The sequence below is a fragment of the Sceloporus undulatus genome, chromosome 4, assembly GCF_019175285.1.
Source record: "Sceloporus undulatus isolate JIND9_A2432 ecotype Alabama chromosome 4, SceUnd_v1.1, whole genome shotgun sequence".
Classification (NCBI taxonomy): Eukaryota; Metazoa; Chordata; class Lepidosauria; order Squamata; family Phrynosomatidae; genus Sceloporus; species Sceloporus undulatus.
Window position 1 is genome coordinate 194,095,822 of NC_056525.1, and position 24,534 is coordinate 194,120,355.

General features: G+C 41.6%; 2 protein-coding genes across 8 annotated transcripts in view; both read left to right on the plus strand.

Annotated features, from left to right (window-relative positions):
• SPIDR (scaffold protein involved in DNA repair) overlaps nt 1-24,534 on the plus strand; it is a 1,328,422-nt gene that overhangs the window by 109,357 nt on the left and 1,194,531 nt on the right. The gene's annotated exons all lie outside the window — the stretch shown is intronic.
• Nucleotides 7,473-24,534, plus strand: part of ASXL3 (ASXL transcriptional regulator 3) — a 166,835-nt gene continuing 149,773 nt past the window's right edge. For 4 of the 7 annotated variants that reach the window (XM_042463162.1, XM_042463160.1, XM_042463166.1 and 1 more), the window contains exon 1: nt 8,454-8,752. In XM_042463162.1, the coding sequence (XP_042319096.1) occupies nt 8,686-8,752 (67 nt within the window). In that variant the 5' untranslated portion in view covers nt 8,454-8,685. Of the gene's footprint in view, nt 7,505-8,453; nt 8,753-24,534 lie in introns of those variants that run through there. The other 3 variants (XM_042463164.1, XM_042463163.1, XM_042463168.1) reach the window with 3 other exon arrangements.

Below are 24,534 nucleotides of genomic sequence, written 5' to 3' on the forward strand. Positions count from 1 at the left end.
CCCATTATATCCAAACCAGAGATATTTTTTTAATATGTCAGTTAACCCAGGAGAATGCTGACTTACATCTTTTCAAAAATTGTTGTGCATCAGAAGTGGTACTGGATAGATGTACTAACTCTACAAATATACAGCTACTAGTGAAATAGCATTTGGGCTAGCACAATGACATAGCTGAATACAAGCTCTGGAAAATAAACTAGGACATGAACTTGGCTTGTTTTTCTAATTGGTTAATCAACACTAAGCCAGAGTTCCTTGAAAAACAGAACTCTGTTTTATACAAACCATGATCCTCACAGTGAAGTCGGCATAGAATGTGAGACAGGACAAGAGAGGAACCCCTCCTGGCTTAGGCTACACCACTATTGGTAATGAGAGGGATGGAAGTGAACAAACTGAAGCTTAATCCAGACAGGTCAGAGGTGCTTCTGTTCAGAGGAAAGGAAGATCGGAGAATAGAGATTCATTTTATTCATTTTATGCTGGATGGAGTTACACTCTCCAGGGACACAGCCGGGGGGGGGGGTTTTTGGGGGGCGGCCCCCCCCTTCCATTAGAAAAATGAATGGTGTGTACTGCTGCCCCGCAGCACTCAAGCCCCATTATAATGGTGGCACTTAGTCTGGAACCCCCCCTTCCCAAAATCCTAGCTACGTCCCTGCACTCCCTCTGATGATGCAGATTCACAGGTTGGGTTTACTCCTGGATCCAACACTGAACCTAGAAGCTCTGCTTTCAGCATCAGCCAGAAGTGTGTTTGCATAATTAAAGCTAGTGCTCCAGCTGCACCCATTCCCAGAAATGACAGATCTGGTCATTGTAATACATACCCTAGTTACCCTCTCCATATTTGAATTACTGCAACACACTCTCTTTGGGGCTACCTTTGAAAAGTGCTCAGAAGCTTCAGTTGGCCCAAAAAGCTGCAGCTAGATTACTATCTGGGTCTGGCTACATGAAGCATAAAAGTTCCTTGTTGCAACAGGTGTCCTGGTTGCCACTGATTCCAGGCACAATTCAAAGTGCTGCTTATGACCTATAAAGCACTTTATGGCTTGGGTCCAGGTTATCTGAAGGACCATATCTTCCTATATATGTCTGAGAACTCTGGGAGAGAGCCTTCTCTTGATCTACTAACTTTCCAGACACATTTTGTGGAAACACAGGAAAGGGCCTTCTTAGTGGCTGCTCCCAAATTTTGGGACCTTCTCCTTAAGGAGGCTAGGATTAGGCTGTCTTCTTGCTGTCATTCTGTTGCCAAGTGGGAAAACAAAATTTTGTTCCAAAACGCTTTTAGAAACTGGGTGGAAGGACTTTTACTAGAGTATTCTTTTGCAGATTTTTATTTTTTAATCTTTTAAAAGATTTCATTTATTTTTAAAGGATTTAATTTTATAAATAGTTCAATAATTTAATTGTTTTTAACAATAACTTTTGAATATGTTTTTACTTATGTCTTTGTAAAAGCTTTTAACTGTGGTCGATTTCATTTTTGTAAACTGCCTTCAGTCTGGTATTAGGGAAAAGGTGAGATAGAAATGAACAAAAGAGGAGCTTGTAGTTCCTGTTTTCTGAATCATGCAGTCATTGGCCACATAGATCTCTGTGGGAATTTTCTTACACATTAATAAGTATGCATTCAGACTGAAAGGAAAAGAAACATGAATTATTTTAGGCAACGGTAACAATTTCAGCATTGAAAGAAATGAAAAAGTGGATAGAATTTAATAACTGGAAAAGTGTGGGTAAATTTCAAGTAGGCTGTAGATACAGTAAAGATAACTTGCAAAATGCTCATTGTCATTTTCTCTTTACAGCAATATGGATGCAGTTCTGTTTTCTAAAATTGTCTGCCTTTTGATGCATAGAGTAATCCCTATGGGTATATACAACATAGTCTGCCCCACAGTAAAATAATATATTTACACAACTGACCTAATAAGGGGTTTTAGTTCGTTAACCAAGCTGTTTTAACTGATCTTTGGAGGATTAACTAAACACTGCTACAAATTCTCATTTTAGTGTCTTCCAGAAATTCACAGAACTCGAGGTTCCTGTTTAAATCTTCAGAATTGTCTCCATATGCTAATACATGTCTTGACATCAGTAGATGCAACAGCTCTTTCTGACTTTTGTGCAAAGACGTCAGAAGAAGCATTAGAATTTCTTCCATTAGCTTGACGAAGGACAAATTAAACTACAAGAGTAAGAAGAGATAGATTAATTCCAGAGTTTGTGATCCTTCTCAAATGTGATATACCTTTTTCTTTCTTGTTGTGCAAATGAAAATTCCAATTCAGGCAGACAATTTTGGAAGGAAACTTTCTAACACAACATAATGCTCTTTGCTTTTGAAAGAAATGACAGCTGTTCTGTGTGGTACATACATCTGATAATTCCTTTATACATTGTTCTTTCTAAAAATTTAAAAAAAACATTGACAAAGAACTGAACAGGCTGGGCATGTATTAGCAAAGTGTATTAATTAATTAATTAATTAATTAACCATATTTATACACTGCTCTTCAGCCAGAAAGGTTCTCAGAGAGGCTTGCAGATGGTTAATTAGACATTTCCCTGCCCTCAAGTTTACAATCTAAAAAGGTCATGACACAAAATAAGAAGGGAATGGCAGTGGGAAGGGGAATAAATCCAGCGTTTCTCCTCTCCCTCCGAGGCCTGGACTGTGGAAGATAGCATGGAGGGAGGAATCTTCTTCTTACTTTAGGCTGGACCTGCCTTTCTTTCTCTCTGAGGCTGGATGTTTATGATGCCTAAATTGCCAGGTCTTATTAAAATTCATTTTTAAATTCAAATTATAGCATTGCTATCATTGATCATTGCTCTCAGACATGGGACAATTTGCTTGTTCAAAAATGAACAGTTCAGTCCTCACAATTTTCAGCACTGAAATTATTGCATCCCCATAGCATTCATCTGTGATCATAACAGCCCTCACTCATAATTACAGTGCACTTCCGCTATCAACTTTTCTAATGCAGATGGCCTTAAAATCCATCTAATGCCACCAATTAACACAACACATTTAATTATCACCTAGAAAGCCTTTTGAAAAATAAGCAGAACCAAAAATTGCAAGGTTATTTTGTACTGAAAATGCCTAGTTACAAGTTGCCACTGTTAAAAAAAAAAAAATCTATCACCCTATCCAAATTTTCTTTCCAGTGTAACAATTTAGATTTGAAATTGCTTTAATTTTCTCCTCACACTGTGTCTTAGATGTAATGAGATTTTTTCCAGCACCATTAGAGTACACCTGGTATCTAAGGAGAGGTGATGAAAATTACAAATGGCCAAAAGTTGTTAGGAATGCAGGGCATTCCCAAAGTATTTTGGTGCCAGATGAGATGGTGCTTTGACCTATTCCATCTCCCATTCCACATAGGGATGCCATAACCCGGCTGCAGGCGTGCCAAACCCGCTTTTGGGGGTGCTGGCACAGTCACGGTCCGGTTTCATGCCAAAAGCGGGTCTGCCCCACCTGCAGCCACCTCTGCCCCCGCACACGCCTTCCTTATGGCCGCGGCTGCTCATGCAGCCGGCCAGCCACCCACTTCCGCATCGGCCTCCTCCTCCTCTGCCTCCTCCTTCTCCTCCGCCCCCTGCGCGCTCCCTCTGGCCACCAGCCACCCTTCTCCAGCCTCCTCCTCCCCCCGCACATCCCCCTGGCCTGCAGGGCTGTGCACGGCTGGCTGGCTGGCCGGCCACCCACCTCCTCCTCTGCAATCGCACCGAGCAGTTGCCCAGGCGCAGCCGGCGGAAGCGCGCGATTGACCCGCTTGCCTGCCTGGGCCCTGGCCGCACGCCTGCCTCAAAAGGGAGCTGGTCCCTTTAAGGAGGCAGAGCCTCAGAAGGGGGGGAGGAGGCGGAGCCACCCACAGAGCTAATGAGGAGGACTTCCTCCTCCTCCTGAGGCTGGGGCTGAACAGCCCGCCCCTTCTCCAGACCACACGCAATTTCGGGCAATGGGAAGTCAGTCCGAACGCAATCACGAGGTTTAACATTATTGCGTGAGATGTGATCACAAGCAATTTCAGGCAATGGCAAGCTATTTTCAGGCAATGGGAAGTCAGTTCAAACGCAATTTGAATTCATGTAAATTCGCTGAACGCATTCTGGCCCCACTTTCTTTTCATTCGAAATTAAGAGAAATTCCTACCGTGTGATAAACTCCTTGTGATTGAGAAAGGGAGTAGCAGGGGGCAATGTAAGCTGTAAAATCCCTCTAGGACCTTGAGGGAGATCCCAGTGTGCCTTTGACCATTTTAAGGAGGCTCATGGGCAATGTGGTTCCGTTCATTGATTGACAGCAATAAGGGAATGACAGTGGATAGTGGAAGAAGAGCTACTTGGTTTCTCTGTCACCACCTCTGCTCACCTGTCCTCTCTTCTCCTAGGTGGCCTAGGGATCAGGGTTTACTATTCTGAGAAAGCCAGGTTGGATCATTACCAGTGTTGTCCCTCTGGATGGCCCAGCCCAGTCTGTTCATTTTTCCATTTGAAAGATTTGTGGGTTGTACCTTCTCCAATCTTGACATTCAGCTTCCGTGGAAAGTTTTTTTTTTCCTTTTAAAGGAAAAAGTCACAATACAGTTCTCCATTGAGGAAAACAAATACAAAGCTGCAAATACATTTATCACACATATCACTTATCCTTTGTTGTTGTTGTTGTTGTTGTTGTGTTCCTTCGAGTCCTTCTTACTTACAGTGACCCTAAGGTTCATGGGGGGTTTCTTGGCAAGATTTGTTCAGAGGAGATTTGTTCACTCTATATGTTCCTGGACATAATAATAATAATAATAATAATAATAATAATTTTATTTATACCCTGCCTCTCCAATGATAGAGGTGGATTACAACAATATTAAAAACATTAAAATACAATAAAATATAATAAACTCACCCACCCACCCACTATTTCATGTAGTGCAGTACTGTATCCTTATGTACAGAACTGTCTGTGCATTTTGTGAAGTATTACTTCATTATATATATATATATATATATATATATAAATTGTTGTTGTTATTATTGTTGTTGTTATTATTATTGTGGATGGGACCCATGCGATGGGACCGAGGTCTTCTCCAAAAAAGAAAAGGAGTCTGCCTTCCTTGCTCCTGCTTCCTTTCAGACTACAACTCCCGGGATGCCCAGAGGCTGCCTTTTCAATCGAGGGAGGTAAACGCGGAGGCGCATTGCACCTCGGGATATGTAGTCTCTCATCCTCTTCATTGTTTCTCCTTGTTTCCCAGGATCTCAAGCTTCTGCCCAGATCCTTCTCCAATAGGAGCAGGACTAAGAAGCCTGAGTTGGTGGTTATAGTGTGACTCTAACAATCTGTGACTGCATCCACACTGGAGAAATAACCCGGTTTGGCAGCGCTTTAACGCCTTGTCTGGCTCAAGACTATAGAATTCTGGGAGTTGGAATTTGTTATGGGCCGATAACAAACTCCAACTCCCAGAATTCCATAGACTTGAGCCAGAAAAGAGTTAATGCGGTGCCAAACCAGGTTATTTCTCCAGTGTGGATGCAGCCTGAGACTGATTGTTGATGAGCACCTAGTTGTCTCTGCTCTGGATATTGTTAATAATTGTTAATTATTTAATTTATTAATGGTTTTAATAATTGATAATTTAATTGTATTTTATTATTATTGATGGGAGGGTTAGGGAGGGGGAAGGTTATAATGTTTTATATGCTATTGTATTGATGTTGAATTTTATTGTAAGCCACTTCATTCGGAGGAGCGGGATATAAATCAATTTATTATTATTAATAATAATATTATCTGTTTAAGACAGCGTTTGTAGCCCAGGGGGACCAGGCATGGTCCTCTTTTCCCAGGGCCTGTCCTCCACTTCCACCTTCTCTCCAGGAGTGGATTCCACAATGTCCTCCACTGGGAGCACGCATTTTATATTTCTAGGAGCGTTTTTTAATATAAAAAATATCTTTAATATGTGGTTGTGTCCTCCCATTAATTTTTTTGTCCTGCTCCAAAAGGAGGACCTTGTGGAAATCCTGGAGAGAGAGAAGGCTGAAATGGAGGATATGTCCTGGTCATTCTGAGCTATCAGAAACCTAAAGCCACTATCATGAACATCATCATAAATTCATGCTCCTTTGTCCTGTTCCTAATGGAGGACTTTATGGAATTCCTCCTGGGCAGAAGATTAAAATGGAGGACAGATCCTGGGAAAGGAGGACCGAGTCTGGCCATCCTGAGCTAAAAACAGTACAGTATCAGAAACAAAAATTCATGCTTCTTAGTCCTGCTCCAAATGGAGGAGGACCTTGTGGAATCTTTCCTGGACAGAAGGTTGAAAAGGAGGCCATCTGGTCACTCTAAGGGGGGGGGGGGATCTAAAACCAAAAGGAAGACATAAAGGGGGAGTATTGGGGGGGGGCATTGTATTCCCTATTACCATGTATGGATGTGAGAACTAGACAGTTAAGAAAGCGGATAGGAAGAGAATTAAAAGATATAGCCATGAGAATTACAGTGGGCCCTTGTTATCCACTGGGGTTTGGTTCTAGGACCTCCACGGATAAGAAAATCCGTGCTCAAGTCCCATGCAACATAATGGCATAGAAAATACATGGCAAACTCAAGGAATTTATATATATTTTAAAGCATTTTCAAGTCAAGCGGTGTATGCTTGAATCCGTGGCTAAAAAAACCCGTGGATAAGGAGGGCTGACTGTAATTCATTTGCGATGTGGTGCTGGAGAAGAGGTGCTGATGTTACTACAAGCAGCCAAGAAGTCAAACAAATGGGCCCTAGAGCACAGTAATCCAGAAATCTTTCTCGAAGCCAAGAGGCTTTCTTACTTTGGCCACATCATGAGGAGGCATGGCTCACTGGGAAAACAAACAAACAACAATGCTAAGAAAGGTGGAGGGAAGCAGAAAGAGAGGAATGCCACATGCTAGATCGGTGGTCCCCAAACTGGGCTCTTTAAGGGATACACACGCTGATAACCTCATGACTTGATTTCTGCAATGCGCTCTACATAGGGTTACCCTTGTGCCTAAGTTGGAAACTTCAATTAGTTCAAAATATGGCAGCCAGACTGGTCACTGGGAGATCTAGGGGTGGCTGTATAACACCGATTTTAAAGTCCCTTCACTGGCTACCCATTAGTTTCCGGACACAGTACAAAGTGTTGGTTATGACCTTTAAAGCCCTTCATGGCTTAGGCCCAGTTTATCTACGGGATCACCTTCGTCCATACAATCCACCCCACACACTTAGGTCCTCTGGGAAAAATCTACTGCAGCCAGCAAAAACTAAGCTGGCTGCGGTTACCCAGAGGACCTTCTCTTCCGCTCCCAAGTTATGGAATGGCCTGCTGGAGGAGACCCGCTATATTACTAATCTTGACAGTTTTAGAAAGGCAGTCAAAATCGATCTCTTCCGACAGGCCTTCCTGGATTAGCATCTTTATCTTGTCCGCTTTGATAATCTTAACGGTATTGTTTTATTGTTATTGTTTATTATTGCTGTGATATATCGGTTATGGTGGGTGGGTGGGTGTGCTGGTTTCTGGGGCGTTGTGTTTCATCATATTTTAGTGCTTTTTGTTATAAGCCGCCTCGATCTCATTGGAGAGGCGGGGTATAGATAAATAAATAAACATGTAAGGAGGGAGGGGAGGGGGGATTTATTTATGTTGTATGAATTCATCAGAGTTGTATGGTGTTTTGTTTGCGTATTGGATTTATTGTTGTATTATTGTATTGAACACTTGTCCCTCCATATTCGCTAGGGTTAGGGGCAGAAGACCCACATGAACATGGGAAATACCCCAAATAACAAAATGTTTTTACCTGACAGGACACCTCTCTAGGAATCTCTAGGTTTCCATCTAGGTTTATTATTATTGTTTATTGCTGTGATTTAGTGGTTAGGGTGGGTGGGTGGATTTATGGGGCATTATATTTTATTGTATCTTAATGGGTTTTTTTTTTAATATTGTCGTGAGCCGCCTCGATCTCATTGGAGAGGCGGGGTATAAATTATTATTATGGACTTCAGCTCCCAGAATCCCAGGCAATTGGCCACCATGGCTGAGGCTTCTGGGAGCTGAAGTCCAAAAGAAAATCTCTTTGGAGGGGGGACCACTGTATTCTATATTAAGGAGGTCCATGGGTATGAATTGGCAGGACCTGGGCAGAGGGGGGAGCCTTGGAGAGGTCTCGCCATCCTGGGAGTGGGAGGCTTGTGTGTGTGTGTGTGTTTGGGGAGAAGTGAGGGGCTGCTGAGGAGAGAGAGAAAGAGAGGCAGAGAGAGAGAGAGAGAGAGAGAGGGTCTCCATTGGGAGTTCTCGCGAGATCTGGGGGCTCTCTGGTGCGGGTCTTGCCCGGGATGGAATGTTTGGGGGAGGAGAGGGGAGGGGGCCGGTCGCCATTCCCCGGGCGTGACGTCACAGTGCATTGTTGTGACTCGCGGAGCGGAGCATCCCTCAAGCTGTCAGCTGCTGGGGCCAGCCAAGCCCCCCCCTGCTCTCCTCTCCCGTCCTCTCCCTCCCTCCTTCGGGGAGGGGGCGCCTGGCAAGTCCACGTCATCCTATCATTGTCTCCTGTGCGGGACCCTCGGGCTCCCTCCCCTCCCCTCCCTCCCTCCCTCCCCTCCCCCCAAGAACACCGTCTCAATGAGATGCAAACATGAAAGACAAGAGGAAGAAGAAGGACCGCACCTGGGCCGAGGCGGCCCGCCTGGTAGGTGTGCCTGCAGGGCGCTGGGCTGGGCATTTCACACACCCCCAACAGCCCCCCCCCCGATATAGATATAGATCTATACACGGAGGAGAGAGAGAAAGGGAGAGCCCAGCCCTCCAGCCCCTGGGTGACTCCTGTGGAGGCAAATGTTTTGGAGAGTGGGAGGCCGGCTGGGTGTGGACCCCCTGTCTGCCCCCCCAGAGAGGGGCAGGGCTTGGTTCCTTGAGGGGCGAGGGGGGGTTGGGGGTTGGGGGGCGCCTCCACACTGATTTGAGAGAGCACTTTCCTCCCCTGCCATGGCTGCATGCTGTGGAATTCTGGGAATGGTCGTTTGTTGTGGCACCTCGTTTGAGAGCACTTTCCTCTGCCATGGTGCCACAAAAAACGACCATTCCCAGAATTCCACAGCATGGAGCCACAGCAGGGGAGTCCCGCATCCCTGGGTCTCAGTGTGGAGCCACTCCCCTCCTCTATTGAAGCCCTCCTTATCCTTGGGTCCCATCCCACCTCTGCCCTGAGCCTGGACTGCCAGCCCATCCATCCATCCATCCATCCATCCATCCATCCATCCATCCATCCATCCCTGCCTAGGGCTTCTTCTCCTTCCTCACCCACCAAGGCTGGCCTCTGTGTATCTCTGTTGTGACAGCAGTCCCCTCAGACCCTTCATGGGGAGGACTCTCTCTGTACTCCTTTCATGCCTATGCATTGGCCAAGAATAGGGGTATTCCTTCCTCCCCTCCTCCTCCTCCTCCCTTGTGTGTGTGTGTGTGTGTGTGTGTGTGAGAGAGAGAGTACTTTCTGTATGGGGAATGCTTTTTGTAGTTGTGTGCGTGAGGGTCTGAAGTTCAGGTTAAACCCCCCTCCCTCTTTATGTCTCTGGGTATATACTAAGGCGTATATACTGTGGGTATATACTAAGGATTAGGAGTTTATCACACTGGGGCTAATTTCGGCATTAAAGAGAGATTAGAGCGCATTTAAAGCATCCCACAAATGAAGTGGAAACGGCGAGGAATTGCACGAATGACAACCGTACGCAGTTGCGCAAAGAAAGTGGATATCGGAAATGCCTTGTCGCTGAAATCCCAAAAGTAAAAAGATGTGTGTCGATGCTTCTTTGCGACCACTTTAATGGCGGGTTGTGTGCGAAGTTGTTTCGCTCAATTACATGATTTTTCTGGGTATTCGTGGGATAAACTCCCGATCTCCTCAGTGTAATAAACTCCTAAGTAGCATTTGCTCCTTTTTACTACCCAGAAGGGTCCTTTATGTATAAAAGCCTGATACTTTTCTGCAGATAAAAAGAGAGTATGTTCATGGGCAAAATGATCGGGGGGGGGGGTTCCTCTGTTTCCCACCTGTTTAAATGCAACCAAGTAATCTGAAACTGTGTCCACATTTTCGGGGGGGGGGCATGTTTATGTTACATGTGGAGGGATTTTCCTGCCCACCCTAGGTTTTTATGTCCACCCTTCTCAGAAAACAGCCAGCTATCCTTTCCCTCAGAAGCCCATTGTGTTTCCTAAAGGACATCAGTGACCCATCAACAAAACAAATATGTCTGTTCTTTCCTCCTTGTTTCTCTGTGTGTTGTTGTATTGTTGTGGTGCATTCACAAGTGGTCCGCTCTTATCATTATTTTCACAGAAGTAGCCCTGTTAGTCCTTCACAGCATAATTATATGGCTTATATTTAGCATCAGGATCCTGTAAATCAAGGCAGCAAATCCTTTATTGACTTCTTTGGAAGGAAATCTCGCTGAACTCAGTAGTAGACATGTGTAGGTTTCCCCTGTGGGAATGCTATACGTAGTGCAGTATCCTTATGTACAGGACTCTGTGTGTATTTTGTAAAGTATTACTCTACATTCAGGGAGGATTTGAAAGATCAGCTCTTCACTTTTGACTCCCCATAACAGCATGTTTTACCCATTCCTTTCGATACTTGCCCAATTTGTCTGTGATAATGTTCATTTTTTGTTGTTGCTGTGTCATGACTGCTACAGAGCACATTGTTTTGATAATGTATTTTTTGTAATGCAGTCTGTAGGGGTGTAATAAGGCACAGATCACCTATATATAATTTATGGGAAAATGTTATACAGTACTACAGTCATCAGTGCAAGGGTAGCCTATGCATCATGGTGCAGTATAAATTTGAATTTTTTGCATTTGCCATGGGCGGGTAAGGTAACTGCAATACACCATAGGTGTGTAACAGTGAAATATAAATTTATGAGGCAATATGGGAAAGCATGCAACAAAATGACAATGCAGTTTTATTTACACTTAACTGGGTTAATATCCCATTGGAATGTGGGACTTGTTTCTGATAAAGATGCATAAAATGGACTGTGCTGTAAATTGTGCCACTGTGTTTCTGTAATTCATTTGAAAATGAGTGAATACATGGGCATGGATTATAAGATATTGCCAGAATGTACTCATGGATGAATATAGTGACTATTGGTTGTACTTAAGGTTTTTAGGCCCAAAACACAGTGCAGAAATAATCCAATTTGAGACTACTTTAACTGCCCTGGCTCAGTGCTAGGGAATTCTGGGAACTGTAGTTTTATGAGACCTTTAGCCTTCTCTGCCAGAGAGTTCTGGTGCCACAATAAACTACAATTTCCAAGATTCCCTAGCACTGGGCCAGAGCAGTTGAAATAGTGTCACACAGAATTATTTCTGCATTGTTTTGGGATCTGAGTTAGAATCATAGAAACTTGGAGTAGGAAGGGACCACAAGGGCCATCTCTTCCAACCCCTGCCATGCAGGAATACACAACTAAAGCACTCCCAGACACACAACTAAAGATATCCATCCATCTGCTTAAATGCCTCCAAGGAAGGACAGTCTAACCCTCCAAGGCAATCTAGTCCACTGTTGAACAACTTTTACAGGAAAAAAAATCTTGCTCATGTTTTAGTGGGATTGGTTTGTATGAAAAGAAATTGAAATGCATTTGAATAACTGGTTTATCTTTGCTTTGGAATGGTACAGATTAAAATCAAAAACACCCGGAGAGTCATATGCACCCCATTTCTGCCTTACATGCTTTTTCATGTGCCCCTGACAACTCTAATTGATAATGAGAAAAAAGTGCTCAAGAAGATGGTTATTTGTGTAAATTAAGAACATTTGACTCTTTAACATTTAACTCTTTAAGATATGGTCCTAATGAACTGGTCAAGAATTAGGTGCAATTTGTCTCCTTTGTGCTTCACAAAATTTCTTTATCGGCAGAATCAACTTCATTCTGGATGACAGTAAGGCTGTTTACATTATAGTATGGGGTACTGTATGCAGTGCTATATGGATCCAGCTTTATGGTTTGTATTCTGGGCAAGTCCATCTTTTACCTCCCATTGAAATCAGTGTACAAACTAGTAATGATATCTGTGGATTTCAGTGAGGTCTAAAGGTAACTAGGGGGCTGTACAGATAGCCCCTAAGGGGCAGTGGGATGCTGGCTCTTTCCTAGTTGGATCGGGGCCATGGCAGTCACATGCCGTAGCCCTGAACTGGCCTTTCTGCTGCACAAAAAAGAGCTTCAAAAAGCAGCTCCTTTTGCACCACAGAAAGGGCGCCATAGCCACTGGCGCTGTGGCTCTTCGGCACTCCTTTGGTGCAGCACGTATAGTACACACAGTGCCAAGAGAGCACTGTGATGCCTCCTGCCATGCAGTGGGGCACGTGGCATCATGCTGGCATGGGGGCGGAGTCAGGGCACACATCATGCAGATGCCACACCCCCACTCTGCCCCAATGCCAGCTGTAGTGAGGTACTCACCCAGGTGGAGAGAGCTGAGAGGGCTAAGGGCAGCCAGGTGGTGGAGGTTGAGGGGAAGGAGGAAGTTAGCCCAGAGGTGGAGCCAGTGGAGGAAGGAGGAGGAGCTAGAAGGGATATAAAAGGAGAAGGGCTGAGGCATGCGGGGAGGAAGGATGGATGTGGAAGAGCTGGTTGGGCAAGGGAAAGAACAGTGTTTAAGGAGTCCAGGGAGGGATGGAGTGCTGGCGCCTCTTCCAAGAAGGGCCCAATGCCCAAGGCAGAGGACCCAAGGAGAGGGGAGGCAGCGGAACCCTTGAGAGGAGGGAGCCTGGACTTTTGCTGGTTCTGGGGAGGAGACAACCAGAGATCTTCAGGACTTAGAGGATGATTGGTGGGGTCAAAAAGGGAGGCTCTGGGAAGCGAGCCCTGCCTCGGTGGGACGTTGGGAAGGCTGACATGAAGACAGGACTTTATGTTTTGAGTTACTATCTTCTGGACACAAAGCTGTTTTCTTATTAAAGGTACCACTGTACCATACATGCCTGAGTAAATTTGTTGTGCATGTGGGGAAGACCATTAGGGGAGGAGTCTGTTTCCTGGCAAGATGGAGCCTGCAATGCCAACCCCGCCCACACCAGCATTTAGTGCTGGTGTGTCGAGGCTGTAGCTTCCTCTGAATCCATCTGTGTGAAGCTACATCTTCTAGGCACAGAAGTTCTTCTGTGCTTCTGCTCGATCAAAAAATATCATTGGGTGTGGATCCACTCAGCTGCTATATACTCTGGGCCTGCAAAGCTTTCACACTTTTCTGTGCTCTGCTGTTCAGTTTCCCCATAATCATCCAGTCTCCAGCCTGCCTGTAGTAAGTGGACTCCAGCAGTCAGATTTTTAAAACCCCATAAAATCTTCTCAGTACAGAGATTGTGTATTCCTGCATGGCAGGGGGCTGGAGGATAGTCTCTTGTGGTCTCCTCCAGCAATGTTTCTATGATTTTAGGGAAGGCTTCTGACCTTTGCCTGAAAAAAATAATATGCAAAATAGTTTGTGTGCCACAGCTCCCCTTTGCTGGGGATGTGTTCCCCCTTTAATATTCTAGTTTATAAACTCAAAGTGCAAGACCTCATCCAAATTGTATATTGTGCTATAGCTAAAGGACTAGTGGTTTTCTTACAGACTGGCATTGCTAAAAGAGGTTGCCTAGTGAAGCCAGAGGCAATGCTATAATTTAGTGGCAGAACATATGTTTGATATTTGTGAAATTCACTTACAGTCCCTGCAGTTTCCATTGAAGGGATCATGAGTTGAAGAACTGGGATGTGCTTATGCAGAAGTAGGAACTTGGTTGCCAGTCAGGTCTGGAAGATTGGTTTCAGTTCATAATTTGTCTGCATTGTACAGTCCTGCAATAAAACATCCAGCAGACCTATATCCCCATATACTTTTTTGATATACAGTATAAGAGAGAATGAGAACCAGTGTGGTGTGGTGGTTTGAGCATTGGACTATGACTCTGGAGATCAGGGTTTGATTCCCCATTCCGCCATGGAAACCCACTGGGTGGCCTTCAGTGAATCACACACTCGCAGCCCCAGAAAAAAGCCTGATAGAGTTCACTTTGGGTTGCCCTAAGTCAGAAATGGTTTGAAGACACACAGTGACACCAAATAAGAGAGAATGCAATGTGGACATCTAGACACCAAGGGTGTACATGAAGTTTAACTGGACTCGTTTTCCCCTCCCCCAGCACAAGGTAGGATCCTTTATATTTAATCATTTTGACAATATGATAGGGATGGCAGATAGTAGTGGTACTCGAAGTGGTGGTCCCTGGACTGGTGCCAGTCCCTGGCATTAGTTGTTGGTCCCTGGTGAGTTTCCCAGAGAAAGAAAACACAGTTGTAGCCACTGGGCACAAATATGATGCTGATCCCTAGCACAATGAGACAAAATAATTCCTGATCTCCCACATCTGATCACCTTAGAAGCAGTGGTATATAGCACTGCTACCATTGGGTCTAGTTTTGTAGTTGTATTGGGGAGCAATCTACCATATTCTGAGTTTAAATCACTCTATAAAGTGCTTGTGGTATGTGTCTGGTGGTTTGTTATTTTTCTCTCTAGAGGTTCATCAATAATTTATTTCAGGACCTATTGAAACAATTTCTATTCTGGTGACAAGAAAACAGCTTGGAGACTGATATGTTTTTAAGCAACGACTCCTGTGATCAATGCATGCACTACCAGATTATATGAGTACTGAATTACAGTACAAGTCATCGATAGTGCAGACTATCAGCCAAATTAAAATACTCTTGTCTACTTCATTCTCTCTCCCTTGTTCCCTCCCTCCCTCTTTCTGTCTCTAACTCAAAGTCTTTTCTTTTCCATTGAAAGCTGCCCACACTTACTAGAATGTTAAAGGGATCAGGTAGTAAAAATAATACTTATACTTGTCAGAGCAAGTATAACTATGCTTTTGACATGTGTATTTTAATACATCTTTAAATGTTATACAATATTTTTTTCTGCAGGATCTACGACAAAAGCGGGCAGCTGCTGAACATTAATCTAATTCTTCTGTGTGCAGTCTGATGTCTTTTTTGCTCCACAGTTCCCAGTGACTAATAGATCTCTTCCTTTCATTCTCTTTCTTGTATTCCTCCGATATAGGATTCTAGTGCCCTGCAAAGTAGGCTTAGGTCTAATCTGCATTATAGAAATAATGCAGTTTGACAGCACTTTAACTGCCCTAGCTCAGTGCTGTGGAATTGTGGGATCTGTAGTTTTGTGAGATATTCACAGCTCTGGTGCCACAACAAACTACAAAACCAGGATTCCAGAGCATTGAGTCAAAGTAGTGTCAAACTGCATTATTTTCACAGTGCAGATGCAGGCTTAGTCTTTATGGCTTTCTTTTGAATGTATATATACCAGAGCTAAGGCAGGGGTTATAGTACTAACATAAGAAACCAAGTCAGTTCGACAAGACCATCTTGTCTTTAGAAAGTACTAACTTTGGGAAAAAGCTGTAGATCAATGCTAGAGCCCATGCTTTACATGCAGAAGATCCCTGGCTCAGTGCTCAGATTCTTCAGGTAAGACTAGGAAAGACCCTTCTCTGAAATCGTGGATAGCCAGTGCCTGTTAAAACGCTTTTGATGTTGCGCAGCGAGTGAGGCAACAAGTCAACGTTTGGCACCAGATTTTTTCACCTTCGTGACTGTAGTCAGCAGCTTGTGAGCTGGAGAAACACCTCTCCCATTCTCAATGAGCAAAGACACACTGTACACTTCTCTCAGATGAGGCTTTTATTCTTAGAAGACGTTCCACTGTGTACAACAATATATACGTCGGCACCATCCACACTAGTAGCAACCCCCTCTGAGATAAAATGCTCGTCACTACTCTAGCAAAGGCTCCGTGAGGCCTTGCCTCTCCCTCTGGTGTCACAAAGAATCCAGCCACCCTCCTGAGTGACTTTTCAGACTGGCAGCATCCTACAGTACTTTACAGCACTTGTTGACTATCTTTTTGATGTCCCTTCTAAATGCCTAACCATTATGGCTCTCAGTAACCCCTTTATGCCTGGTTACTATTAAAACCCACATTGTACATTTTCCTTGTGACTCCCAACAGTGCCACTCAGTGTAAACAGTTCAGAGCAGGATGGATCAAGGGTTTGACTTGATATGTGACAGCTTCCACTCCCCACAACTATCCCCACCCCCATTTTCGTTGCTTATATTGCTGATGTTAGGGGTTTTTTATACTTAGTATCATAATAATTCTAATGTTTATACTCATAAAACTTCAGCTTTAACTGCTAAGGCATGTTTCTAGATCATGCTGAAATCAGAGGTCAGCACAATAATGAAAAATAAAAGAAGTGGGAGAAAGAATCAAAAATATTTATGCCAACCAATTCTGATCCCTTGCGGAAGATCTTATAGGGTGTATCTATAAATGTGTGTAAATATACACATTATGCACAGTCCTTTTAATTTTTTGGTAAGAATAATTCGTGCCATTCTAGATGTTTTAGTACCTTGCCGATGGTGTTTTCTTATTCCTACTTTTATCTATCTGGCTCTCTTATCTAGTCACTTTCTCTCAACATGTCACAGATACTGTTGATTGGAAAGGCCTGCGAATAAGCAAATAGTGAGAGAGAGAGGCAACCAACTCAGCATATGTGTGTGTACATACGAACACAGCAATCCTAGAACTGAGGTGTGGAGTATAAAGAAATGTCACAGTAGTTAAAGTTGGGGACGGCTCTGTATTATGTGGGAAGAAAGAAGAAGTGTTCTGACAGTTAATCCAGAGTCAAATCTATTCCAAACAAGTGGAACAATTTAGGCAGTGGCCTGATGAACATTGCTTAGAATAAGCAAAGAATTGTAAAACCAAGAGAAAGCAGAGAATGGTGAAAACAAAGATGGTACCAAGGTGCAAGGAGGACAGGGGCACAATTAGGAAATGAGGTTTGAAGTTGCATGCTACTGGTAGAAAGGATGTGAATATACCTTTCTTCAATCTGTTCTGCCAAATATAACTCATATCAGCCCCAGTCATTATGCTCAATAGCTGAAGTCAGGCAGTTGTGAACATCTGGAATCATTATGATGGCAAACTTTGGTCTTTACCCTGCAATGTCAGTAGTTGTAGTTTCTTCAAACATTACAGTGGGGTCTTGAAGCATGATATAAGTTGATGCCCAGCTTCATATAGGAAAAGGCAACTGGTCTTTTAGAGCTCCTGGGATCCCTTAGGAAACTATGGCTTTGTAGGTCAAAATCTATATAGTTAATATTAATATTAAAGGTACTAGTAAACCACAACAAAACTGCATGTAAATATCATATCATCATTAGCTATTTGACCTTCTCAACTAAGAATAAGCCCAGTACATTTGAAATTGCCTGTGGTGGTTGCTGTGTTGTGGAGAACCTGATGACAGCAGCAGCTACTATTGAGGCATTTATATATGAAGTTATTATATTCAGCATCTCTTTGATGTCTGATCAGCACAAGTAGCTGTTTTCAACACCTTTATTATTCATTTGTTTTATGGATTTTTATCCTACATTTCTAAACAACTGCTTCCCGAGTGGCTGTCATTCAGAATGATAATAAATTAAATAAAACATGCATGTTGATAAATCAAAACAGATAAAAACAATCCAGATTTTTTTAAAAAAAAGATTACATGGAAACATAAAAATAATTCCACAGAAAGTTGAAATGCCTAAGAAAATTTTAAAAATGGTCTTTGCCAAATGTCAGGAAGACATAAATGGGTGTCAGGTGAGCAGACAACTGACTTGTGCCAACTCTTGGAACAGTAGAAACTAGTGTTTCCTGTGCCATTGGGGCAGGGAATCCACTCTGGATTGTCATCCAGATTTTAACAGTGCTATCCAAGGTGCTGAATCTCATCCCCAAAAATGGGTCCACATTAAATCTGCAACCAGATTCACCATGCTACTGACATCTGTGCTACTAGCCTTCACTGTAACATCATGGGTCTGACTCTGAGCCCCTTGGCACACAACCAGAAACCTCTTGATCCATATTTAAATTTCTTACTTTTTGCACTTTTCACTTCCTATCAAGAATTCCATATAATTGCCCCAACACTCTTGCCTCTTCATGTCCCATTGCCCTTTTCCCTCTCCTACCAAGTGTTGAGCAACATAAATCAGTCAATAAAATTAAAGTTTTTACACAGCTTGAAACAATATTTTTGGAAATATATTCACTATTTGTGTGTTGTTATTGTTGTGAGTTACTCATTAACATTTCTTAATACTCATTGTTAACAAGTGATGTTAGTTAATTCAGTTAACATATTTTTTATTTTTTAATTGCCCTCAAATGCATGAATGGCCAACATTGTTCCCAAACCATGTCCAAATGGCCCCTAAAAGCCAAGTTTTAGAAATAACAAATAAATGCAATCAAAAGCACCAGTCATTATTTTATTAACAAAATAATATTGTTATATCGTTGTTACTCCCAAAGATAATATGTTGCCCTCAGTTTGCTACAAGCAAATCTGAATGTACACACCAGCAGTAATACAATGGCCCTTGGTATCTAGTGGGGTTTGGTTCCTGCTCCCCGCCTCCCCGATACCAAAATCTGTGGGTGTTCAAGTCCCACTAAATACAGTGAAATGATATCCCTTATAAAAATGGCAAAATTAGGTTTGCTTTTTGGGATTTATATATATTTTTAAATATTTTCAAACCATGGATAGTTGAATCTGTGGATACAGAATCCATGGATATGGAGAGCCGACTGTACTTCCTTAGGCCATAAGTGGCATTCTCTACATTATAGTAGATAGTATTCTGCTGTAACCTCAAACTTGCCTGGCACCTGGTAGAACCTAATGCAACCCTTCTTCTTTTGCTCCATCTTAAAATTCTGACTATGCACAATGTGAATGTGATCCCAAAGCAGATGTTCTCCTGCCCTACCCTCTGTTTGTAACATCTTACATGATCTAGAGATCTTGTATGCTCATCCTTAATTTTGTGTATATTCAGTCAGATTTAGTAACGTTATTGCCTAGCTGTGAATCCTGTCATTTTAAACTACCCTTTATGCATGTTAGTCAATTTAAAATTATATTAATTGTATTTTGTGCGTGTTATTAATCTATATATGTGTAAGTTAATATATCTTGCTGTTCAAACTCAAAGGCAATTCCTTCTCTTCTCTGCATTGCTGAGACAGTACAACTGAACTATCTCATACAGCAGTTAAGGAATATTTCATGCTTCTTATGTGAAGGCCACAAATGACACCAAAAATCAGAATCACAGCTTATGTATAGCTACAGCTTTGACTTTAATCCCTTTGACTTTTATCTGAAGTGTTGCTACTATAAATAGAATTTAAACTATTGTGAAAGAGTTTCATGCTGTTATAAAATCAGGATTTGATTTGACTTTGTTTAACTACATTAAGGACTTCTTTGTTGCTGGCTTAACACAGACCTTCTATTATTTCCATATTTGTTCTTAGTTAATTTACTGTTACACATGTAGAAATGTTGCTGTGTTAGGCTTTTGATGGCTTTTTTCTTTGATCCACAATCAAGGCAACTTGGAAGATCTATATTCTATTGTACTGTACTATTTTATTATATTTTTTTGCCTTGAGGTTATCTTACTTTTGTTTGTTAAGGCTATCTTTGTACTTAAATAGTGTGGTGGTGAAAGTGTTATCTTTTTTTTACAGTATGTGTCTGAAGAGAAATAGCCATCCTTATTTTATAATTATTGATTTTTGGCAGTGTATGGTTCTTTTCTAGATAGTTAATCTAAATAGTGACATATAAGTAACATGTACATTACATTTCATAAATTGCATGCTCATGCCAAATTCTCACTCAGTCGGAAGGTATATGGATGGCTTCCAAAAAATAATCAATCTTTCCTATTCCCATTTTATGAATTTTTGAAGTGCTTCTATAAATGCAACTCTTTTAAGATCATTGCTCTAGTGATTCATTTTAAGCTGCTGCAGGGAGAGCACCCTGACAATTTTAAGCTTACTGGAGAGCACCCTGATAAGGGAAGAATGAGAGCAAAACAATGATGTTTCATTAGATGGCTAGGCTCATTCTCATCTCCAGGCAGGAGATAGACACCTGAAAAGTAAAGATAATAAACACAACTCCATGGACACTCTATGGGGTCAAACAAACATAAATGGGTTTTGCCCAATATTGCACTACTGCATTGGTTCTCAATACAGTAACCACAGATATTGTTGAAGTAAGTCCCAAAATCCCCACCCACTGTGGGCAATGGTCAGGAATTCTGGGAGCTGAGGTTCAACAACATTGACAGTCCCTTGGGGTGAGAACATCTGTTAGTAGAAAGTTGACATTATTCCTCTCTATATAATTTATTTTATTTTAGCTTAGTTTTTGTTTATTTGCTTATTGAACTTGTGCCCCATCTTGCTCCCAAATATGGGACTCCAGGCAGGTCAAATTAATATTAAATAAGAGTACAATGAATCACAGAGCAAAATATTGTTTATTTTTAAAATAATAGAAAAATACTAGAAAACCATATCCCTGTGAAAAGCTTCTCATCTATGAGAACAAGCTAGTCAATTGTCCAGAGCCTATATGAATAAAAACAATATTTTTTTTGACAGAAGCACAGCCAGGAGAGGTAGCCTAGCTTCCCTGGAGAAGTGAATTTGAAAGGATAGAGATGGCAATTAAGAAAAACCTATGCTCATGTCCCCAGCAAATCTATATCTCAGGCTGCGTCCACACTGCATAAATAATCCAAGTTGACACCACTTTAACTGCCATGCTATGGAATTCTGGGAATTGTAGCTTGTTGCGGCACTAGAGCTCTCTGACGGAGAAGGCTAAATATTGCACAAAACTACAGATTCCAGAATTTCATAGCAATGAAGTTAGAAGTGGCATAACCTGGATTATTTTTGCAGAGTGAATGTAGCATGGTGGTACTGAGAGAATTGCCTAACAAGAAGATCTCAAAGACCGGGGAGGCTTGTATGGAATAATATGGCAGTTTGGAGACTGTGCAGTTCTTTAGTTCTTTTACACCACAACTACTCTTCAACCTTCTTAAGCATTCATGTTCATCCACAAGAGGACTTAAGATCTGGCTACAAGTGTGTCTTTTCCCCAAACATGCAATTATTGCAACACCGCATTCTATATGAAGAGGTTGTCATGGTACAGATAAATCTTTAGAGGTTATTAAAGCTCTTTGGAGGTGTTTAAGGCTCCTGCATCCTGTTTAGGATTATTTATCTTGATTTATCTTGATAGTATTTCTAGAATTATTTTTGCACGTCTCAAAGGTGCTACAGGATCTCTCTGCATACTTGATGGTCTTTGTTATTGTTATCTTCCTTCAAGACACCTTGAGTTCTTTTCTGGGAGAATGGTGGGATATACACTGATTAATTAATTAAAACAGATCTGATTTCAATTTATGGAGATCCTATAAGTAAGGTTTTCTTAACACAATTTATTCAGAGGAGATTTGCCCTTACCTTCTTCAAAGGCTAAAAGAGTGTGACTTGCCCAAGGCTTCCTTATCTGAGACAAGATTCAAACTTTTGTCTCCTGTAATCCTCAACCAACATTCAAACCCTTACATCATTCAGGCTTGTTTTGATGGTCTTCCTTCCTGTAACAGGTAATACAGTATGAAGTTTACAATAAATGATGAAGTGGCAAAGAACTGAGTTGAATGTATGAGGCAAAACCACTATACCTTACTATGTAAAAGCTATTCCTGTTTGAGAACATCTAAGCATAGCTCAGAGCTGTACATTTGTGCATAATACACTGGTTTGCAACACAAAGCCACTTAAAGAGAATCCTCATTCTTTGGCTTCTGTATCTTATTTCACGTACTATGGATGCTGATTTATCTCCTATGACATTAATCGTCTCATAGCAAGGGATGGAATAACTTGCAGATGCCCTTCCTCTCCTCATTTATGAAGATAAATGTCATAACATGATGGCTGATCTTTGTTGTGACACTAGCCATTATATATTTAAGAAATGTAGCAAAAATACCACTGACAGCTAACAAAAGCATGTGTGTGTGTCTGTAGTGTTCCTGCTGCTCATGCCTCTAGTTCAGAGCCCTGACATGTCATATTTAGTTTCTGAACACTTTAAGCAAAAGATTTGGTCTGTGTCAGCAAACAAAAATAATTGCCTGGCAATGCAGTGTTACAGTTCTACGACTTAATGACCAACAGTTCAACACTGTTATGTCTTCAGGGCAAAAGAAGTAGTGATCAGACCCTCTAGGACACTGTGGAGTGAAGAAAATAGTAGGCTTCTGCTGCCGAGGCTTTTTAGAGGGTAAGGCTTTTGTAGTGACTGGAAACCATGGAGCAGCCTCAACTCAACACATCTGGCTGCAGATGAAACCCACATGTTTGTCACACAAGAGAGGTCCACAGGACTTTAGGAAGCCACAGAAAGCATGCTCAACTTGCATAACTCCCCCTCTTTAAGGACCATGACCTTGTCTATACACACAGTGAAATGATGTGGTAGATTTCTAAGAGAATAGAAAGGACTGCTGTTTTCAGGAGACTGGGGAAGGGGACATAAATAGTTTGAACTTTAACCACTTCTTAATTTTTTTTTTTTTTTTAAAAACCTATGTAAGAAGGAAATGGTCACATCATAGACAAAGGTTTAGCATGCCCTGTTGTTCCAGCTTTATACCTGAATAGTTGTAACAACAATAACAACAACAAAAGACCAATATGTTTAAATGTCCTATCAGGAATTCCCCAGGTCAGACAAGAGATCTTGCTTTCAGTATGCACAGGGCCCCCAGACAGGGCTGTTTTTGTTGTTTGTTTGTTATTTCACTGTGCATTCTGAATTTTGTGCAAAATGTATCTACAGTGGTCTCTCCACATTCACTGGAATTAGGGGCACAGAACCCGGTGAAAGTGGAAAAACCACAAATAAAAAAACAAAACATTTTCCCCCTGAAGACAACACTTACCTAGGAATCTCTAGGTCCTCCAGTGCAACTTTGTGGTCAACATCTGCCAGGAGCTGACTAGAGAATCATGCTGGAGGACCTACAAATGCCTAGAAAAATGTTTTCTCTAGGAATCTCGTGGTCCTGCAGCACAACTTTGTGGTCAGCCTCCGACAGAGTTGTGCTGTAGGATCTAGATTCGTGGAGAGAACATATTAATCAAATCTATTAATCAAACCGGCCAAGATATGTTATGCAAAATACTGGAAATGTCAAACAAACCCGACAATTGAAGAATGGATTCATAAAATCTACGAAGGGATAGAGATGGACAGATTGACTCAAATCTTGAGGGACAAATCTACAAATAAGATAGAAGACAACTGGGAAGGTTTCTTCAAATTCTTGGATCTTAAGTGGGGTATTACGGCTATGTATATTTGGGATGAGAAATGATATATTGTATAGTAACACTCTATAAATGGTATTCCAAACAGTACATTGGATACATCTTAAGGAAGATATATTTTAATAAGGGCGAGTGGATCTGGATTGTTACTTTGTTGCATTCTAAGAAAGGCAATGCCAATCAAGGATAATGCGAATGCTGGTGAAGGGAAGTTCTGTGTCTGTGTGAATGCGAATTAGATTGGTTGGGTATTAATTATTTACTGAAGAATTACCAAGAGGAAAAGAATGGGAATGTTAAAGTATTATAGTGGGTAGGAGAAGTAAGTGTAGAGGGTTTGAGTAGGTTAAATATTAGAAGTTAGGATAGCTGAAGGAGAGGTGGTAGGGAAGTAAGGAAGAAGACAGGCTGAGAAAGGTACAGAGCGGAAGGTTTAAAGTTCGGAGGGTAAATGTAACCATAAAAAGGATTTCCTCTTGTGTATCCTGGTAAATAAGTGTGGATTGATGGGATAATTGTATATCTGGTATTTTATGTGTCTCCCCCCCATATATATATATATATTTCTTTTTTCCCTTTTTATTTGTTTACTTGTTATTTGTTATTTGTTTGTCTGATGTATATAGATGAAATCGATTGTAATGTTTCCTTATATATACATATCTTTGTGTGTGTGTGTTTGTTTTAATAATAAAATTTTAAATTTTAAAAATTAAAAAAAAACATGTCTATTATCCTCTCTGTTGTAAGCCGCCCGGATTCCCAGTGATTGGGCGGCATATAAATAAATCCTATTATTATTATTATTATTATTATTATTATTATTATTATTATTATTATTAAATCTGCAAATAAACCAGCAAAAGTAAAAGCTGCAAATGTGGAGGGCCAACTGTACACAACATTTAAGCTTTTTCTGTGTCTGTTTTTTTATGAGCCTGGTGGCGCAGTGGTTTAATGCTTGTACTGCAGCCACTCACTCAAAACCATAAGGTTGCGAGTTCAATACCAGCAAAAGGGCTCAAGCTCGACTCAGGCTTACATCCTTCTGAGGTTGCTAAAATG